This window comes from Hippocampus bargibanti, linkage group LG15 (assembly GCF_051943395.1).
Source record: "Hippocampus bargibanti isolate YZ-2025 linkage group LG15, ASM5194339v1, whole genome shotgun sequence".
NCBI lineage: Eukaryota > Metazoa > Chordata > Actinopteri > Syngnathiformes > Syngnathidae > Hippocampus > Hippocampus bargibanti.
The window spans coordinates 6,396,860-6,417,510 of record NC_142748.1 but is presented as its reverse complement, the minus strand read 5'-3'; the positions used below and the strand labels follow the sequence as shown (position 1 = coordinate 6,417,510).

Below are 20,651 nucleotides of genomic sequence, written 5' to 3'. Positions count from 1 at the left end.
TAGCTTTAAAAAAGCCTTTTCAACCTGAACATGCAAAAACAAATATTAACTCTTATACAAATGACAAGTGTTAAAAAAACACTCAAAAGTATTGTACTGTAAACAGTAACAATGGCCTAAAATCTACAAGGAACTGAAGGCTAATATTCTCCAGTCAAGCCTCCCATTAAAAATAAACAAATAAAACTAACTAGCATGAAAATGACTGAAGAACGACAATCGCAAAATAACGCTTTGAACCTTTATTATCTTGTTCTTTTCCACTTTAAATTAATTTCCTCTCCTTTTCGTAACATCTGAAATAAATGAAAACATCCTGAACAGGAGTGATAAAGACTGACTTAATTTAAATTGATACATAACATCAAAAAACAAAAATACAAACTGTAAAACATAACAGCTATTATCTTTTAACGTGTCTGTAAAACACTGGTTCCAGCTGAGCTTGGTATGGTAGGATTTGAGCACTTTTGAATACAAATGCCTTCAGTTGGTTACGTCTTAAAAACAAATGATCTATAATTGCATTGAACAAAATGAAAAAAAAAACATGAAGAAAATGCTGCTAAAAAGGAGACATATGCAATAGTGCCAATGTTTTTGAACTTTTCAGCTATCACAAAGTCTGGTGGTCACTCACACTCACACGCACGCACACGAAAAAAAAAAAAAGCCAAGCTGTCAGATAAACATCTATTTGCTTCCTTGACTGAAGCAGGTTAAGTTTTCAAAAGCAAGTGCCCGCATCAATCTCTCATTGACAAAAAAAAAAAAAAACAAAAAACATTCAACATTGTAGCAATTCCGCACCCACACACACACACACACACACACACACACGTTCGCCAAGACTCACATCACCACTCCTGATATCGTCATTTTCTTCATCCTCTGTTCGGTCATACCGTCAACGCTCCCGGTCATGCACACACACACAAAGGCAGGCAGGGAGGGCACCTTGAACAGCGAGTAAATAAGTGACCAAAGTCACATCATTAACATCAGGACAATATATATAACAACAACCAAGTTGATTTTCTTTTGAGTAAGAAAAAAAAAAGTACAATATAGCGAGGTCAGTGTTTTTTTTTTTTTGAATGGGGGGAAAACAAAAGAAATTCACGTTTCTCTTCAAACCGAGAGACAACTGATGTACATCCACAAGGAGATAAGAGTTTTGCTTGTCAAAAGGTAAGAGCAGTGTGTAACTGGTGTGTGTGTGTGAGAGAGTGCAGGTGGGCCAAGGCCACTGCTGATGTAACATTACAAGTCATCCTGTAAGGTCGGTGTCGAGTTGTGGAGGGATTTGTATTGGATGCGTGTGTCAACAACAAATCCCCAGAGGCATATAGTGCAAGTTTGGCTAATATTTTTTTTCTTATTTTTATATATATTTTTTATAATTCTTCTCTTTTTAACCCTGGGCCCCAGTTTGATGGCATTCCCACAAAATTAGAGGGGTCGGTATAGAGTAAAAATGTTCCTCTAATCCTCTAAAAAGGTCGCCACTGGTCCAAGTTGAGAGCGAGGTGCTGTTATCCCCCCCCCCCCCCACCATTTTCCACCACACGCCGGATTCTTTTGTCACTTTCAAGCAATCCGAACATAAGAACTTAAAGTACACCGGGTCTAAGAAGGCTCAGTCTGCAAGTCGTCGACATGAAATACAAAATACGAGGAAGGGGCTCGATCGGGCGGAGAAGGGGTTACTGTGGCACATAAACAACAGCGAGGGCGTTGACATGTTGAGACTCGGCTGAGCTCATCTACAGTACATGCCTGAGTGATCGGGTCGTGGTGGAGTAAAAAGACAGAAGTCCGAGAGTTCCCCCACCCCCTGCTTCAAGTTTCACGGTGGTCTTCATTTAAGGTCGATGATATCACGTGTGAAATGACGAGAATGTATTGCATGTAGCCTGCGTGACGGGAGACCAGTGTCGCTTTAATTCACATCATTTGCGTGTGGAAGGAAATAAATAGTGTGACGTCGTGATGATGATTTTAAACATTATCACATGTCAAGCAGGGGTTGGGGGTGCCCTTCAGATGGAGTCGGAGCCCCCTCCCAGAAGGTCCCCCGGCAGTAGCGAGGCCGGGCTGCCCATCTGATGACGATCTTCAAGTGCCGGCGAACCCCAGAGGCTGCTAGCGGGGTACCCGGGGCCACTCATGCCACCCATACCCCCCCACAGACCTTGCCTGCCCGCCTCCGCCCCTCCCACCGCGGCGCTGTTGCCGCTCCACTGGGAGAAGATGCCCAAACCGGGTGCGGCGGGGGCCGACTGGTCCGATGAGCTGCCGCTGGCTTCCAGGCTTTGCCAGGTGGATTCGGAATGCCCGGTTGCCACGGGTACGACCGTCCCTGCTGAAGACCCTACCTCTCCGCCGCTGCTATTTCCACCTGCGCCGCTCGCCGGCGGTGCGGCGAGCTCGCAGTTGGACCCGCTACCGTTAGTCCCCACCGCAGGGGATGGCACAGGGGTGCTGCCGGAGCCCGGGGTGCTCGCCGACCCTGCGGCCTGGGAATGTGCAATGTACTGGGCCACATCCTCTTCACTCACAAACTCGGCTAAAATGGTGGTGTTGCCCAGAACACACCTGTTGAAAACAAAAACGGTCACTCAATAATCTATGCAGCACTTTGCGTAAAATAAATACATACAGATGCTCCCCAACTTACAAATGAGATGCGTTCCGAACTGTTCGTAAGGTGAATTTGTTCATAAATTGCTTCAGTGCTATATTTTGTATGGAATGTAAGTTTGAGGTATGTTTAAGGCTTGTATAAGTAACCTGTATTGGTTTGGACTGAAAAATAAACATTTAATAAAATATATGCTCTATAAAGATATGTACATGTGCAACTGTAGAGAATACTACATATGTTACTACAAAAATGGTCGTATATACAGTTGTTCGTAACTTGAATGTTCGTAAGTAGGGGAGCGTCTGTAAAAATCAATCATCTGTCTTACATGTGGAGGGCACTCTGTGCTTTGGCTGCTTCCTGTTTGGAGCCATAGCGGATAAGTGCGCTGCCCTGGGTCAGGCCAAGGTGAAAGGTCAGCAGGGGGCCATGCTGCATGCAGATGGTTCTCAGCGTGGAGCCATCAATCTGCGGACATAGAGGAGATGAAGGTCATGGTGTGAATTCAAAGTCTTTGATTGACAAGCTTTTTTCAACATAGGTGTCCGACCGACTACAACAAAATAGACGAAAGCCCAACTAACTGCAAATAGTTTAAATAGTTGTATCTGCTGGTGAGGTTACCTGTGGTGTGAGATTGCTGAGCACCAACCAGCAACTTTCCCGAGAGCTGCCGTCGCTCCACGCTGACCCTTGAAAAGAGTGCAAAACACATTTTACAAACGTTTCTCCATTCCCTAAAAACACAATTACAGACGCTCCCAACTTACGAACGAGTTACGTTCCGAGCGGTAGTTCGTAAGTTGAATTTGTTCGTAAGTTGCTTCAGTGCTATATTTTGTATGGAATGTATGTTGAAGTCAAACACTGAACGAGCAGGTATAAAACACAGACGCTCTAACAGTCATCAAATAAATTCACACCAACTGTAGTATGACAAAATACATCCTTGGGTCTTACTGAAGCTTCTGGCAGGTCATTACCGAATTACGTGCCAGCAGCCATTACGTTTTGTCACGCATCACGTCCTCCTTGAGCCTCAACTGGTAGGAGGGATTGATTGCATGTTCCGTTATTCGTAACATTGATATTCGTAAGTTGGGGAGCGTCTGTACACTCATAAGAAGCAAACCTCACTTTTCATTCTAGCGAGACAAAAAAAAAAGGCCATTGGCTCTTACCAGTGGTGCCCGAGCCACTGCTCCATCCCCTACCAGCCAATCGAGGGCCACCCCCTGACCACGGCGTGGGTGATATCTGCTTTTGACTGGCTAAGCCTGGAGGTGGGCGGGACAGTTGTGCCTGGTTACTGCCACGAATGACTTTCCAGGACTTGTGCCCAATAGGCTCAGGGGGCCATCCAGTCTTATAATCTGTGTACTTTGCTGTTAAAAATGGAAGACAGAGAGGTCGCTGATGGTCCCGTTATCTCTCAGAGGTCGTGTGTGTGTGTGTGTGTTGTTTAAGCTTACCTGAGTTGTGTGCGTTGTTAAGGGGATCTGAGGCACTGTAGGGCCAGGCACCAGGTGAAGGCAGTAAGGTGTTGAGGGGAGGGATGGAATCTAATGAAGAATAGCAAATGATGAACTTGTTTTAGGCTCATTAGCAACGTGGTACTATTTAAACATAATTCTAACAAAAAATGCATCAAACATCCTTTAATATTACTACCGATGGAAATGCCGGCAGACACTCCAATATACGAACCGGTATTGTCTTGTAACAACTGGTGCTCGGTGTCATTGAGGCAGGGAGAGACGGCGTTTCCCATCATACTCCCTGGCGTCATGTAGGGGTCCGATTCGGGGTCAACCCGATCGATTCCTTTCCAGGGTACACCAGGCTGAAATTCTGAGGAAGAGGATTTCGGGAATTGAAAATATAACAGAGCGTCATTCCCGAATTTGTTAGGGTTTTGGTTTTTTGTCATGCTTGGGTGCTGATAAAGCGCAGGCCATAGGCTCTGGCAATGTTTTTTTCTTTTCCGTAGGGGGGGAAGTATTTCCATTCTTTCCATGTTAGCGCTTTTTTTCCAGCCTATATAAACCAATTTGTATGTATTGCATTGCATTTTGGACATCCGCCCCCATTTCAAGCTCATATAACTCCAGACACATATTATTTAGGAATTAACGAGTTTTTTTCAGATAAAAGAAGAAAGTCTAAGGTTTCTAACGCTGTATTGAATGTATATGTAATCGTAAAACTCACTATTCTATGGGTCCAGGAATTCAAGTGACAATGAAAAAAAACCCTGGCACAGGAGTGGACACCATTTTGCACATTGTCTGGCAGTGAATGAGTTAATACACATCGGAACTGTTTTATAATTCATGGGAAAATTGTCATTTAAAAATTCATACAACTCCACCAAGACCCCGAATGTCAAGTAATTAGCGGAAGCAAGATTGTGTGAAAGCGTCACCACCTACCAGGGGGCCAGCTGGCCGTAGTGGTGGGCTTGGGATTCATCTTGCCAGGGGTGCGATGCCAACTGGTGTTGCCTTGAGCGTCACCCACAATCATGTCGTACTGCGAGTAGGGTGAGCCCCCCGGCATCTTCATGGGAGTGATAGGACCTGCGCAGCGGTTTGGATCAATACTGTTACGCAAAAGGCCACTAAACAAATCATTTCCTGTGCAATTTAATTTCCCTTCTGGACCAACGCATGTGGCTCTGTAATTAATATTACCGCAGCCCCGTGACACTCGCTCGTCCCAGCAGATGTTGTCTTAAAGGGGAAAAAAAAAACAAGTCTTACCATTTTTATGGAATGCATTTTCGGGCGAGGAAGTGTCTGGAGAGGAGTGTCCTTCCATCATCCATTTAAAACGAGATTGTTGTCCTCCCATGTCCTTCATACCAGCAGGCCCGCCAACCATAGAGCCGCCCAGGTCCATACCTGAGAGGTTCGCACCGGAACTAAAACCTACAAATGGAGGCAATAACATGTGACCATTGTTGAAATGATATTCAACTAAACCAAAACATAAGATACAGTTAACCTGCCGCTATTTGTGAACTCACTCGAATAAGGTCCAAGTGTTTTCTGATGCAGGTCAGCCACAGATCCTGCCAGGCCCTGGTGGGGTAAGGAGTCCACCCCGTGTAATTTGGCACCAGTTCCACCATGGTGGGAGGGGGAAAGCTTCATGTTGCCGCCTAAACTTCCGACTTGCTGCTGCTGCTGCCGTTGTTGCTGGAGTACAGCCATGATCCTCGCCAACTGCCAAAAAATACAATGAAAAAAATAGCCAAAAAGCACTTTTTGACAGTCTAGGTCAGGATGAAAAGGTTTCTTCAGCCGTCATCTGTACTTCTTTGAAGGTGTCGGACATTCCGCTCCTCATCCGAAGAGCTTCGTCAGCGAAATAAAGTTGTGCTGGTAACTCTGGCCTAAGATATATATATATCCCTAATGGTCAGAGGTGGCAGTGCCAGACCACTAAGGTTGGGGGAGCAGTGAACTACTCCCTGAAGCTAATCTGATTATGTCTTTTGTTCTGTCTGATTATCTCGAATGTACTATGCCTGTCTCTGATTGCCCCATTAGCTCTGGTATCACGTCCGACACCTGCAAAGAAGTACAGATGACGGATAAAGAAACCTTTTCATCCATGGACCACTCCTGTACGACTGAGAGCCTACACAGACCAGTCGAGGTCAGGTAAATAAAATGAAAAAAAAAATACAGAAACCAAATTTTGCCAAACATCCTAATAATAATAATTGCAGATCGCGTGCACACGTGTACCTGTTGAGGGTCAGCTTGCTGCCGCACATTCGGTGTGAACTTTCTCTGGTTTTGCAGCAGCTGCTGTTGTGGTTGCTGTTGTTGCTGGAGGAGGAGCTGACAAGCCTATCAACAAAGATGACGTCACTTTTTTTTAAACCACAGCACGGCGGGCAATCCACAGTTTTGCAAAACTAAATGACCGTATTTTCTGGAAGATAAGGCAAACCTTCAACAAATGACATATTTAAAAACCTTTTCTATACATAAGGTGCACTGCATTATAAGGGGTACCTTCAATGAATGACATTTTAAAACGTTTAAGGCGCACCGGATTATGAGGCGCATGGTCATCTTTTGACAAAAATATTTTCTTTTCAGTGCGCCTTATAGTGCAAAAAATACGGTAAATACAGTGAAACACTTGCAACAAAGCCCAGTAGTTTAATTTCGAATCATTTTCCGTGCTTGTTCTCACCAACTGAAACTGAATGTGCGGCGGGTAGATGCTGCTGAGCATGGCGAGATGCTGGGGGGACAGCTGCGGAGGGAACACGCCGCTACCGCCGACTCCTGGCACTCCTCCCACACCGCCAACGCCCCCAGTGGGAGGGGGCATCTGCTTCAGCATGGAGCCTGGCACCTGAAGGATGGGGAGAAAAAAACTATGACACAGGAGCTTTCAGTACTGTAACCAAGGGCAACTGCGTGTAATATACCATCAAATCATCAAAAATGAAAAAACAACAGTTGAGTTAGGATGTTCCAACGAAAACGTTAATTAGCTTTTTTTTTTTAAGTGCTAATGCAATCTGATTGACAGAAGACGAGCAAGCGCACCTGAGGTGACAGGAACTGATGAGGCACTTGTGCTCGTATCCCTGGGGACTGGTTCATGGTCGGAACGTTGGGCTGGTGTCTTGGCTGAGACATCCCTCCACTACTACCAAGGAGACTGTGGCCACCCTGCGATTCAAAATGGAAGACAAAAATATGAGATATCACAGAAAGAACTGAAGCTCAAGAAGAATATTAAATGATTTGGTGGAACGAGAAGAACACAGAAAACGAGTGTCAGGATGGGAGGACAGATACAAGAGGAGCAAGCTCTCTTACTTGTCTAAAGGGGATAGTGGGATTGAAGAGGGAATGGGGCTTGTAGGCGGTGGGTGGTGAGAACAGAGAGCAAGGACCATCCTCCCCAAGGTACCCATCCTGATTGTTCAAAAGCAAGGTCTGCCCAAGTGACAGCCGAGGGGAAAGAATTTTGAGTAGCGGAAGGATGACAGAGGGAATGAGCGAGAGAGACAAGGAGGGAAATGAAGGAAAAAGGGGTGCCATCACAAGAAAAGACAAAAGTGTACAAAACGATTCGTTTATCATTAGACGCATAGCGACATACCTTGTCGTAATAGGAAACGCCATCTCCAGGCGCTGCGTCTTTGGAAACGGGTGACCGATAAGCCATGCCGCCTCCCCCTCTTCCTTTCCTCATGTCGCCATTGTAATCCATCATTCCCATGGCCCTTTTATCCATTTCCATCTTCTTCTCGTGGAGCGTGCCCGGCGCCAGGTCGATGTTCAGACCGCTCGGATCGTCATTCTGTCCCGACACAAAAAGGAAAACAGTCATGAGATTAAAATTGAGACCCCAACTTCACATTCCAGGTCATATCAAATGAGTTGGCACACTCTAGCCTTATTTTTTAACTAATTCACTGCCATTTACGAACTCAAAAAATATGACGTAAAGCGCCATTCTGTTTTGTTTTTTTTTTTGGGGTGCTGAAATAGCGTTGGCCACGGCCTCTGGTAATGTTTTTTCTTCACCACGAGGGCAGCATTTCCGTTTGTTCCAGCTTCAGCTGTTTTTAAAGTGCTATATAAACACCCCTCATTTCAAGCTCATATAACTCCAGAGCCATATAATTTAGGAATTAATCCTTTTTTTTCTGATGAAAGAGAGTCTAAGGTTTCTTACGCTGCATTGAATGTTTATGTAGTCCTAAAAGTCAATATTCTGTGGGTCCTGGAATTCGAGTGACAATGACCAAAAAAAAAACATGGGCATGTCTGGCAGTGAATGACTTAAGAGCTCATCAACTACACTTCAGATGTATTAGTAAGCTTTTCCTGACATTTTGTTCGTCGGAAGTCGCAGCACACGTCACGGGCTACGAGAACATTTCTGACAATGAGGCACTCCGAAATCAGGGCACCAACCGTGTGTGCGTTTTAATTGCCTTACCAAAATGCCCATATTTGAGAATTGTCTGTTGATTGGGCTCATCCAGGAATCTCCTCCAAGCTTCAGAGGACCCTAAGTAGGATCGGGTCAACAGAATTAAACCTTCGAACCTGGACTAAGAATAATTAAGATGAAACACACAATAGAAACAACTTTAGCTACCTTGTGGCTAGGCTTCTTGACATTGTGGCTCTGTCCCCAGCCACCGTTGCTACCCTGTCCCCAAGACGACCCGCTACCCTGGGAGCCGGTGCTGTTCCACATGCTCCCGCCCTCGTCGTCTTCCTCCCAGCTCGAGTGACGCGACGCTGTCACGGAGCCATCTTTTTCCCCCCAGCCGTCTTGCATAGACTTTGATCCTGTTTGTAAGTATCGAAGTATATTAGCATCCAGACCATGACAAGTACAACATATTAAGCTTTGCCGAAAAGTATTTTGGTGTATTATTTCTTCTATATTCTAACCAGAATTAATTGGATTAGAAGGAGGGTTTCCCCAGCCACTTTTTCCGCCGGTGTCGTCAGGTTCCCCCCAGCCAGAAGGGGTATCGGTCGGTTTTCCCCAAGCGGCTGTACCATTGTCTACTGTGGGACTCGCTGGGGGTGTACCACCCCAACCCGAGGTACCTGCATGCACACACGCAACAATAGTTGGCTTTTACAAACACAGCAACGGTGGCCAACGGTCTATTTTTGACGAAATAGACAGTTTCCGGCCTCTCACCCATCGGAGGAGCTTTTCCCGGTCCGTGACTGGTGTTGAAGTCCCTGCTGCCTCCGGGTCCCGAGGCGGGTCGATTGAGCTGCTGCGTTGAAGGTGGGGGTCCCTGTTGCGGAGTCTGACCTTGACCGTGTGGCTGCCGGCCAGCAGGGGCGGTGTTCTTATCCCACAGATTAACCGGCTTGTAGTTGTAGTGGTTCGGGTCCCCCCACGCTGACGTTCCATCGTCAATCTCATTTTTCCTGTTTATAGACTGTGCGGACGGTTCCTCCCAACCGCTTGGTTCAGATCCACTTCCACCTAATCCGTGACCAGCAGGGATGGGCCCTGAGGTCCAGCCCGAGCTTTGGTTCTGAGCTTGGGAGATTGGTTTTCTCCCACCGCCCCCTTGCATAGCCCCCTGCTCCAATGCTTGCTGCAACTGCGGAGGCTGATTCCGGGGCTGTGATTGTTGCTGCTGCAGTTGTGCCTGCAGGCCCATGATGGAGCCTGACTGGCTGTTTGGCATCTGGTGCATTTTATTTCCTCCACTCCAACCTTGATGGGGTTTGGGTCCGGTCCCGCCAAGTGCTCCGCTCGCCGCTCCCCAGGACCTCCGTGGAGCATCCTCGTCCCAGCTTCCCCAACCGCCCGCACTCGAATCTGAGTTCCTTCGCCCGTTCTTCGGTTCATCTTCCCATCCTGCACCGCTATTTGATTTGGACTCCCGCTCAGCCCAGTCCCGACCCGCCCCAACCTTCTGCCCTGAGCCCCATCCACTTCCCCGTCCTTCGCCTCCCATTTCTTTCCACCCTCCTGTTCCCCTCTCAGTAGTCACAAGGTTACTTTGCTGCCCCAGACCACCCCAACCGCCCCCATTTCCACGGTTGGTTCTCCATTCCTCATTACCCCACCCTTTGGTCTCCTGACTATCCACGGCCCCCAATCCTCCTGCACCCCAGCCAGTAGTCTTTCCTTGCTCGTTTTGTCCCAGGGATCCTGAACTATCACCCGCCGTGATCACTGCACCAGACTGCGAGACGGCTATATTACTCATGGCGGGGCCAGATGGTGGCGGAGCTCTCCTGGGTAAAGACGCCCCACCACTGCTACTGCTGCTGCTGCTTGTCTCCCAGGCCTCCCCAGAGGAGCCAGCAGATGAAAGTAAGGGAGGGTGGACCGCAGGCCCGTTAGAATCACCGATAGTAATTCTGGGTCCAGATGAATACTGAGAAGAATGTCCCAGGGATGCTGGGTGTTTTGAAGAAGTTGACGAGAGTGCGTTCTTATTGTGTTCTGCTGGACTACCAAGATCCCAAGCTGTGTTCTGTCTTATCTGTGTTTGGCCCCAGCCTGTGTTTGACAGTACCCGCGGATCAAGATCAGGACGACTCAGCAGGGTCTGTAAGGCAGCTTCAGTATCGGGCGGCTGATGTCGAGGACGAGAGCCGTTTTGTTCCCTTTCACATCTGGAATTGCCACCGCTGGATAAAGACCCTCCCTGTGCTCGGTGGCCACCCTCGCCCCATTCCCCCGTTTCCCCCTCTCCCTTCTGATTGTCCCAAGCTCTGTTCATAGCAGTCGAGGTGATGGGAGGATTGCCGGCCGTGCTGCATCCACTACTGCTGCTGTTACTGCTGCACGTTCCTCCCCTGACTTCTCCAGGATGAGCTCCTCCAGTGCTAGAGGAACTTCCACCCCAGTCGACACTAGTCATCCCTTTTTCCACTCCTGCTCCCGATGTCCCCCACCCTCCCTGAGATACCCCGGTTTGACTATCATTCGTTGCATTTCCAGCGCTGCCCCAAGACTTAACCCCGCCGGTGGGCCCAGGGTAACCCCAACCCGAGGACCCGTTATCCCCCTCAGCAGCTCTATATGACGCCGTGCCGCCCTCCCATCCGTCAGTCCTTGAGGCACCCGTTTTGGAGTTGGATGGAGGGTAAGAGGGTTGGCCCCTCCACGAGGAACAAAGACCCTGGTCTCCACCACCTCCCATTCCTCCCGCAACTCCTTCCTCTCCTGCAATTTTTGGTCCCGCTGATTCGCTATCCCACTTGCCGCCTGCCATCTCTCTGTCTCTCGGTTGCATTTGGTGAAGTTGGTGCTGATGAGTGCTTGATTGATTCACAGACAAAACTTGGTGACCCCCGAGTGCCACCGCCCCGGCCTTGAGCCCTACGGAGGCAGAATTGTTGGTAGATAAAGTCCCTCCGGTGCTCTGGTGATGGAAGGACGCTGAACTTCCTTCCCCGACGACGTCCTGTTGCACCAAGGCGGGCCAGGCCGAAGGGTTGGCATTTGGATTAAAGTTGGCACCCGGAATGCCACTGCTGCCATCGACGAGACCACTGGCGTCATGGCTTCCTGGCACAGCGGCGGCTTTGGAAACTGAGGAGGACTGCTGTAATGCAGGCCCAGCTGAAGCTACCGCATTCCCTCCTCCAAGATGGCCCTGGGCGGCAGCCGTCCCCCACGGCGCACTAGCGGACGACTGCATACATTCATTGGGCAAAGAGAACAAGGAAGTGGCTGAGGATTGGTTGCCAGAGGCACTAGTGCTGTTCACGGGCATCCCGTTGCTGTTGCTGCTTCCGCTGCCGCCGCCTCCTCTGGCCGCAGTGAAAGAAGCTCCCCCTCCATCGCTTCCAGCAATGCTGGGCCACTCTTCCAGGTCGTTTCCATCTACAATCAACTTCTCCCTGCCCTGAGAGGAAGCCTGGCTGCCTAAACTTGTGCCCCACATGGAATTTGCATAATTAGAAGTAGTGGTAGAACCAGCGACTGATGATGAGGTGAGGGCCAATGAGGTGGTAGCTGCACCAGAATCTGAAAGGATCAGAGGCTTACTTGTCAAAGGGAATCTCAGGCAGTGGTCAATTTTTGTTTTCACCAACACATTTGAGTCACTCATACCTGAGACAGCAGCCGTGTTTGCATTGGGGGGATCCCCTCCACCTCCCCCTCCCCCTCCCAGCAGCATGGAGGACAGTGGCGGCTGACCCCTTTTCAGTAGCACTTTATGGTCCTGCTGGCAGCGGAATCTCGGCGGCACTTCTCTCGGCATATAGCGAGGTTGCTGCTGAGGCGCCTGGGCCACACCTCCGCTACTTGTATTCCCGTTCCCTGTAACACTTGCGTTGCCGGTGGCAGAGGAAGAACTGGAGGTGGAGGTGGGCTGTCCGTTGGCCACAGCAAGGCGCTTGGCATTGTTACCACCCTGTGACTGGGCGGCAGCACTGCCAGGGCCTGAAGTGGCTGGGGATGGGGATGCAGAGGGGGAGGGTCCAGGGCTGGGGGAGGCAGAGCTGCTCTGAGTTCCAGGAGGATGCGCGGATGACTGCTTGGCCAAATCTACCACTGAATTACAAGGTCGGGAATGGAAAGGAGGAGGCAAAAATGCAGTGAATAATCGACAAGGAACATGGTGGAAAGCAGCACAAAATATGGAATACAAAACAAGTCAAACAGAATGGGTATTTTCAAGGGAAAGCAAACTACTGGCGATAACATAAATAGTATCTGAAAAAGGGGGCGAAATGTTATGACATGAGGGCAGACTGTTATAATATCAAAGCAATTGAACTGTACCTTTTTTTACATGACTGTATGTCTTACCTTTGTTCTTATGTTCTGTAACCTAAAAAGGAAAGACAATATACATATTACAGAATCAGTGAGCTGCAATCTATGCCATTATTTAAACCCAGATTCAAATTACGAGGCTCATTATTTGTTTGACATTGCTTATACGAAACATGAGAGCCACTAATTAAATCCTAATCAATTTTGGAGATTCCTCTGGATACATTTTTTTTTTTGCTTGAGAAAAGAACTTCTTTGCACAATACTGGATGATTGTCATTAATTTTGTGATGAAAAATTGAACACACCTTCTGAGAGGCTTCCCTTTTCCTTTTTTCTTCTTTTTTCCTTTTCTTGTCTTCCATGAACTACTGCTCCGGTCGTGAAACTTCTTTCTTCTGGAAGGATAAGCAGGAGATTTAAAAGTACAGTTCAAACAAACGCACTCACACAAATTCCGAAGCAATAAAGAAGCGGAAAAATATATATCACCAATGCATCAGACCACCTAAATGTGTAAAGCATCGCATTCAGTGGTAGTTAAAGGATAAATGTGCCATCAGGTGGCAGAGCGAAGAATACTGCTTTACATTGGGGCGACAAACACACAATGCTTATTCCCATGATCCCAACATGATCCCACTTTTAAGTTCAACGAGTTGAGGGGGCGTTCTTAAAGTCAGCCAAGTCATCCTGCAAATGCTACCCGAATTGAATGTTCAGAAAGTATTTTGTCTACATTATTAAATTTACGGTGCAATAATATAAAACATAAGGGCGCCAAACACTGCCAAGGATGGTATAGTTGTGTATGATGGTAAAGACAAACATAGGGATGACAAAACACAAAGCACTCTTTCTAAAGAAACAAGCTATTTCTAGGATAAATCTTGTGATTCATCATTTTAAGTAGTGCGTGCATTACAAAAAGCCAGGAATGCCACACCACTCATAGACCAAAACCCTAAAAAGCAAATGTTGATTATTAAAAAACGAACTGTGGCCAATCACCATTGCATTACATAAAACCTGATGCTGCATTGTTTTAACCTTCCAGTCATTGTGGCATGAGCAGTTTGCTAATGTAACTGGGCTACATTTTGGAAGCGACTGGTTGCTTGGAAGGTGGGAAAAAAGCTTTTCGAGTGAGAGAGTCAACTAACCTCAACAATGAACAATATGTAGTAGCTGACGCGATGTATATGGACGCCTTTACAGGTGTAAACAATCCAGAATTGTATCGTTCGTTTGCTGGTGGCTAGCAGGTGTGGCTAAAATTTTCCCGACTACCCAAACCCCAAAGAAAGCACCCAATCAATTGCCACCCGTCTCAAAATAGTAGCTCGTCTTTGTTGTATAAACAAAGCGCCTTTATAGCAAATGCACTGTTGTATAAAGCAAATGCTGACCTCTGCATATGAAAACACAGTTCGAGCTGATGCTACACATTGACAGCCACAAGTAGCTTAAGCTAATAGCGTTAGCATGGGCACAAAATGATAACTATCGGGCAAACTATCAAGACAACGCCTCGTTTCGTGAATTTGCCTTTGCACGAGTGAGATTAAACATTAAAACGATGAGGAAACATAGCGCTACTCACCTCAGCAATCACATATATAGAAAAGCTCGCCTGCTAACGAGCTAAAGTGCTTCAGTGCGTTTTTTTCTTCTTAGCTTTCTGAGGCATTCGTCGAAGCTACAAGAACAACGACGCCTGAGCGGATACGTCAAGTATGCGAACTATAATAGAAATACACGCGCAACGCGCCACTGGCTGGTAAAGAACGACTATGGTTGCTGCAGAGCGAAGCAAAAAAAAAAATGCAGAAATGTTCTATTTCAAAGCGCTGTGGAGTCAGTCGGTAAACGGGCGGCCATTTTGCTGCTCAGCATGAAGTCTCCAATGGCCAGCAGCCAGTGGCAACTGCGTGGAAGCGCTCTGACTGGTTGCCTGCGGTAGTGAGGGATGCATCGCGAAAAACGCGTTTTGACCTTCATAAACTTCCAGACACTTACAGAAACAAAGATAACATTTATTTGTAGGGGAACTGGGGAAAGAAAAACACATTCTGGGAATTTGAAGAGAGGGTGCTGGAAAGATGCAGCGGTGGCGGAAGTACACGTGCTCACTCCTCAGCTCTGTACTTAAATACAGAACTGTCAAATAAAGTACTCATTTACTGAAGCTCGTTTCAATAAACGTTTTAATGGAGAATAAATTTCTTAAGTCATTTTACTCCACGTTTTGAACCGTAACATATGTAATGTTATGTTCCAAATCAGGTGACTGTTTTTTTTTTACAATTTTGATTTTTAAACTCACTGGAATTTATAACTAGATATTTATTTGGAACAAACACAATATCACCGGAAGAACTTCCGTTTTTTATCATTTAACACACTTTCAAGAGGACATGTGTACATACGCTCATGTTCATGTTAATTTAATGACGTTTCGGAGTCAGTCGCAGTGTCGATGATTACCCACTAGACGGCGACGTTTGACAACATTACACACAGTTGGCAATTACAGTACAGTACAGTATTATACAATACTATCAGTGGTGGAACAACTCAAATGTTGTTGTGGATGTTTTCCACATTTCCCAAACTACTCACACAAATGCATCCGTGACTTTTTTCACTAACGAAAAATACTGTACGAGCTCTTCATCCGATAGAATAGCAAGCGTCTTAGTTTTTGATTCAAAGGAAGTTGCTGTGTGGGAAATAAAGTGTGCAGCATCATGAAAAACGATTCAAATGAAAAATAAACAACTTTTTCCTCATGGACAAAAGATTTTAACATGCCACTTTTGTTTCCCCTCCCTCAATTTGACCAGATTGAAGAGGCTCCTGGGCAAAAGATCACAGCTGCAAGACTCGGGGGCCATGCAGAAGGCACGCCAACTTGCATTGGACACACGTGAGTACTGAGCGATGCGGTGTGCTTGAAGAGATCATGTCATGTTGCACCACAAGGTGGCGAGGATTGTGGCAATCACATTGATCATATATTTTTTGGTATATAGTACAGTGTTTTGAGGCGAAAAAACAACCATGCATCGTCCGGTTCTTTGACAAAAATGTTTTTGTCTTTACGTAGTTGTTTTTTTTTTTCGATTACGTCTTTCCGCCCAGGCCGGAAGCGGATGTTTTCCCAATGCTGAGATGTGCTAGCATGGATGGTTAGCTTCTCCTCCGACAGACCGAGTCAACAAAACCCGAGCAAGAATGGCAGACGGCGACGACTCACTCAGATCGAGTTTCTATCTTTGGTGTCCAAATTGTGCGCGGGGACAACCATCTTGGAACCAGCGACAAAGATTGAGGTTTGACCACCACGCCGAATAATCGAGCTATCCTGCTAAAGCTAACGTCGGTCCGAGCTTGCTCGCTAAAGCTAACGTCGCATCTGCTAATGTTGACTTGTGTCATTTCGTCGTTTTGCATTTTCAAGTTCAAAGTTAGCTGTTTTTGTGCATTGGGGCTCTGCTACCTTGGACGTGATAAGGTGGTTGCATGCTTGTAATTCATCTGAACGAGTCATTAGCCTCCCGTAAAAGGAACCGACAATTGACGGCTTGAACGATCTGCTTGTGAAGCGGAGGGACACCCACCCAGCAAAAGAAGAAAGTTGGCACGGGGTGACTTATCAAAGTTCGCTTCAGGGGCGTGGTAAGTTTTTTTTATCCTCAAAAAGACCATGTATAGTAAGGTGTTTTTTTTTAGCCGAGAAAAAAAGAGCATCTACATCTCACTACATGTGTATGTAGTGAGGTGTTTTTATTGTCCTTTCTCACAATGCCATTCTTTAGGTTGTACCAGTTGCACCTGCCTGCTCTTGAACCCTGCACTTCTGCACTGCAAGTTTCTGCCCTATCCACTGGACCATGGGGGTACGGCTGATTTCGCTCAAAATTCATGTATTTCTCATGCGATGCCGCGTTGACACTTAGTATAGTATTGCTGGCAGGTTCTCGGCGCTTCGCGCCTCGAACCTGCACTGGCGAGCTCGCTTCGCTCGCTCGCATGACACACCAGAACCTGGCTCGCTCGCTTCGCTCGCTCGCTTGTCAGTGACCCTGGGAGGACCGTGAACTCGCTCCAGCGACCTCGCTTCGCTCGGTCGCTTTCGCTTCGACTGCTGGTTTCGAACCCGTGCCGCGCAGTCGACACCCTTGTACTTTTTCCCAGCGGCCCACGGGGCCCCAATTGAAAATGTGCTTTGTTCGCTTATATCTTATTCTGGAGGTCATTGATTGAACAAAAGTACAAATTGGACATGTTGCCCAGTGCTTGAATTGAACCCAGCACCTTCGCATTGGGAGTCCATCACCTTAACCAATAAGCCATGGGCACCACTAGTTGGTCTCACTTATGTTCTATTGTTATATTCTTGTGTGAAGTACAAAAAGACTTAGAATAAAAACGTGTCTGTTCTCAGACCGCCAACTGAAACTCTGGTGTCTTATTCTGAAGGTCATTGAGTGAACAAAAGTATGAGTTCAATCCCAGAGCTGGGATTGAACCCAGCACCGTCGCATTGGGAGTCCATCACCATTAACCATTAAGCTAATTGTGCTGACAACTTCCGTCTGAAATGGCATACTTCAGTGATCCACAGGGTGTCGCCTATTTTAATGGGTATTGGATATGCGGACAAATATAACATCCAAATCCAAAGTTTGTAAATCCGAGTTAGTCGAGTGCTCTAAGACTATACTTACGGCTCGGAAGACTTGTGTTCGAGTCCCCTTTTCTGCTCACCTGAAATTATGCAGACAATTGCAGGCGAGAGCGGGGATCGAACTGGAGTCGTCCGGACCGCAGCCAAAGTTTTTGACCACTCAAACATTGCAGACATGTTTTTTTGCAAATTTTGATTGGTAGTCATGAGTACTAACATGTTTTTTTGCCAATAAATACAAACCGGGAACAGGAGGTTTTTAAATCCGATTTGGTCAAACGCTGTAAGACGAAACTAGCTGTCCAGGCGACTCCTGTTCGAGTCCCAGCTGATCTGCTGAATTTATGCAGGTGGCAGTGGGAATCGAACTACAGATGGCCAGGCCGCACCAAAGTTTTAGACCACTCAACCATGACAGCTGAGGTTTTTTGTGGAGTTTTATCTGTAGTCACGAGTACTAACATGGTATATTACAATAAATATAACCTCAAAAGGTGAATGTTCATGTCAAAGTTGGTCTAGTGGTTTAAGACAAAACCTTCCATTCTGGGGACTCCTGTTTGAGTCCCAGCTGATCTGCTGAATTTATGCACAGATATGCAGGTGACAGAGGGAATCGAACTGCAGACGGCCTGGCCTCAACCAAACTTTTAGACCACTCAACCATGACAGCTGAGGTTTTTTGTGTGGCTTTATCAGTAGTCACGAGTACTAACATGGCACATCCCGATAAATGTGACGTCCAATGGTAAATGTCTAGAATCCGACTTGGTCTTGCGGTTCCAGTGCCTCCTGTTCGAGTCCCCTCTGATCAGCTGAATTTAAGCATATTTGCATTTGACAGCGGGAATGCATCTAAACTTTTCGACCACTCAACCATCGCAGCTGAGTTTTTCAGCCAATTTGGATTTGCAGTCATAAGCACTGCTATGGATTAGGCCCATAAATATAACTTCTAAAATTTTTTCAGACCCGAGTTCGTCGTCTGGTCTGAGGCTAAACCGCCGTTCAAGTGACTCCTTTTCAAGTCCCCTTTTCTCCTCATGTACATTCCTCACATGCAACTCTGGTTGCTTTGCTCCTATCTTTTTATGAAGGTCATTAATTGAACAAAAGTATGAGTTGGACATGTGGCCCGGATCTGGGATTGAACCCAGCACCATCACGTTGGGAGGCCATCACCTCAACCACTCTGCCACATTATCTGCGAATAAGTACATGTTATGTTCTATGATATTATTTGCATAAGTACAAAAAGACAGGCTAAAAAACTCGTCTTTTCTCTTTCCCCTGAAAAAGAGCACCATCCAGCGGGGGTGAAAAGGGAGGCTGCATTTGCCATGAGTGGGTCTCGAACCGAACTTGCTCACGCACATGATTGGCATTCAGACCACTAGACCACGTGTGCTCGTAGCTGCAGACACGATCACTTGTCCCGCACTAAAAAAATATTTTTATTCAAATGAGAAGACAAAGCGTCATTGCTGAGTTGGTCACAGCTTAAAAAAGGCATCTCAAACACAGGCCAAAAACGCCTTTATTTGTCCGCCAGACGGCGCTGATTCCACATCGAACTAGATGTAGTTTTGTTATTTGTCCGCCAGACGGCGCAAATTCCCCATTGAATCGATGTCTGTCGATAAATGTCTGTTCACCTTCACCTTTTCTGCATTTAAACAATTTCTAGTTTACAATGTAAACTAGAAATAGTATTATATTATATAGCTTGGCATTCTGGATCGGTGTAGTTTATTTTAACCAGCGTATTCTTTAATTTATGAAAGCCTTCCTAAAATGCAAGGTGATACTAAAACAAGTTTTCAATGTTATAAAAAGGAAAGTATTTTTTTAAAGAAAAAATATACTTCAAGTTAGCGCATCGTACAGTAGTATTTCGTATAAAATTTCTAATGTTCAGTGATCGAATTCCGACTTTAAATTCCACTTTTGGGGTTCCTTCCTTCCACAATTGCTACTTTAAATATGTATGATAAACACACAATGGCGCACTAGCATTCGAGGTACAACATTTGATGACCAAGCCTGTCATTTCAATTCATCTGAACTGAAAACCCGCCGAGCCTCCTTCCTGTGTTTGATAGGCCATGGATGTGCTGTAAAATTTCAAGTTGAAGAAGCCATGGTTTTGTCTCAAAGGTACTTTTTTTCTGAATCTGGAGCCTCCACGGCTTGTCATGTCATAATCTGTCATTGGTCAGTCTGAAAGGATATTGGAATACTCCATCTTGTGAGTGTGAATGGCAAGCACATAGAGCCACCTCTAGTGGCACAGGATGGGTTCTTACTATTTTTCATGTCTTTGTCCTGTTCGGCTTTGTTTTAGTCTCTCGGAAAAGGAAGTGCCCTACAGCGCAATGCACCGTCGAGTAGAAAGTGAAGCGCAAAGCTAGTCCACACTGCTTGGGTTTTAGTGGGGTGTTAGCAGAGACAGGAAGCGAAGGTGACTGGCCCAAGAATGTGTCTACTCCCTGGCTCCGCCCACAGGAAATGCCAATCCGGCCGGTCGGAGTCTGCGGTGATCAAAATACTCGGCCTGAATTTTGGTTTATGGCAAAGGACAAGATGGATGGACTAAATGTGAGGAGGAGGCCGTTCTCCTGCGCACCGTTTAGATAAGGTGACACCTGATGGCTTTTCGAGGTGTTCTGGTTCCCTGGTTGGGTCAGGGGCCGACGACTCGGGGGCCGTTGAAGACTAAACTGTGTGCATTCCTGAAGCTTCAACTAATCACGTTTGCTGTGAAGGCACGCACAACAAAACACAGATGGCAATATATAAAACGCCGCTTCATTTTTTTTTCATCACCTTGACATGAGCTTGGCCCGATGTCCCCTTTCGCGAGTTGCCGTGAGGCTTTTTCTTCTCTTAGCCTCATCTTATGATTATGCGACTAATATTTCCACCATAGCCTTAAGCCACCGATGTGATAATACGACGTACAGTGAGACCTCAACTTACGAACTTAATTGGTTCCCAGACAGAGTGTGTAAGGCGAAAAGTGTGAATCTCAAAAAAGAAATTCCC

The 20,651-nt window shown here is 46.5% G+C and overlaps 1 protein-coding gene across 2 annotated transcripts; it reads right to left on the bottom strand.

The window, feature by feature from the left end:
• Window positions 1-227: 227 nt before the first annotated feature.
• tnrc6ba (trinucleotide repeat containing adaptor 6Ba) lies at window positions 228-14,831 on the bottom strand. Of its 2 annotated transcripts, none has more exons than XM_089015147.1 (21): window positions 14,517-14,831; window positions 13,222-13,311; window positions 12,947-12,968; window positions 12,245-12,688; window positions 9,353-12,157; window positions 9,094-9,255; window positions 8,792-8,988; window positions 8,630-8,701; window positions 7,784-7,984; window positions 7,222-7,347; window positions 6,860-7,024; window positions 6,403-6,507; window positions 5,676-5,874; window positions 5,410-5,577; window positions 5,080-5,226; window positions 4,355-4,498; window positions 4,120-4,209; window positions 3,829-4,032; window positions 3,272-3,339; window positions 2,976-3,115; window positions 228-2,598 (listed from the first exon to the last, which is right to left on the bottom strand). In XM_089015147.1, the coding sequence occupies exons 2-21, from the start codon at window positions 13,276-13,278 to the stop codon at window positions 2,043-2,045; spliced, it is 6,072 nt and encodes a 2,023-aa protein (XP_088871273.1). In that variant the 5' UTR covers window positions 13,279-13,311; window positions 14,517-14,831; the 3' UTR covers window positions 228-2,042. The 2 variants fall into 2 exon arrangements, with proteins under 2 accessions (XP_088871273.1, XP_088871274.1); XM_089015148.1 differs by having other exon boundaries at window positions 13,222-13,308.
• Window positions 14,832-20,651: the final 5,820 nt, after the last annotated feature.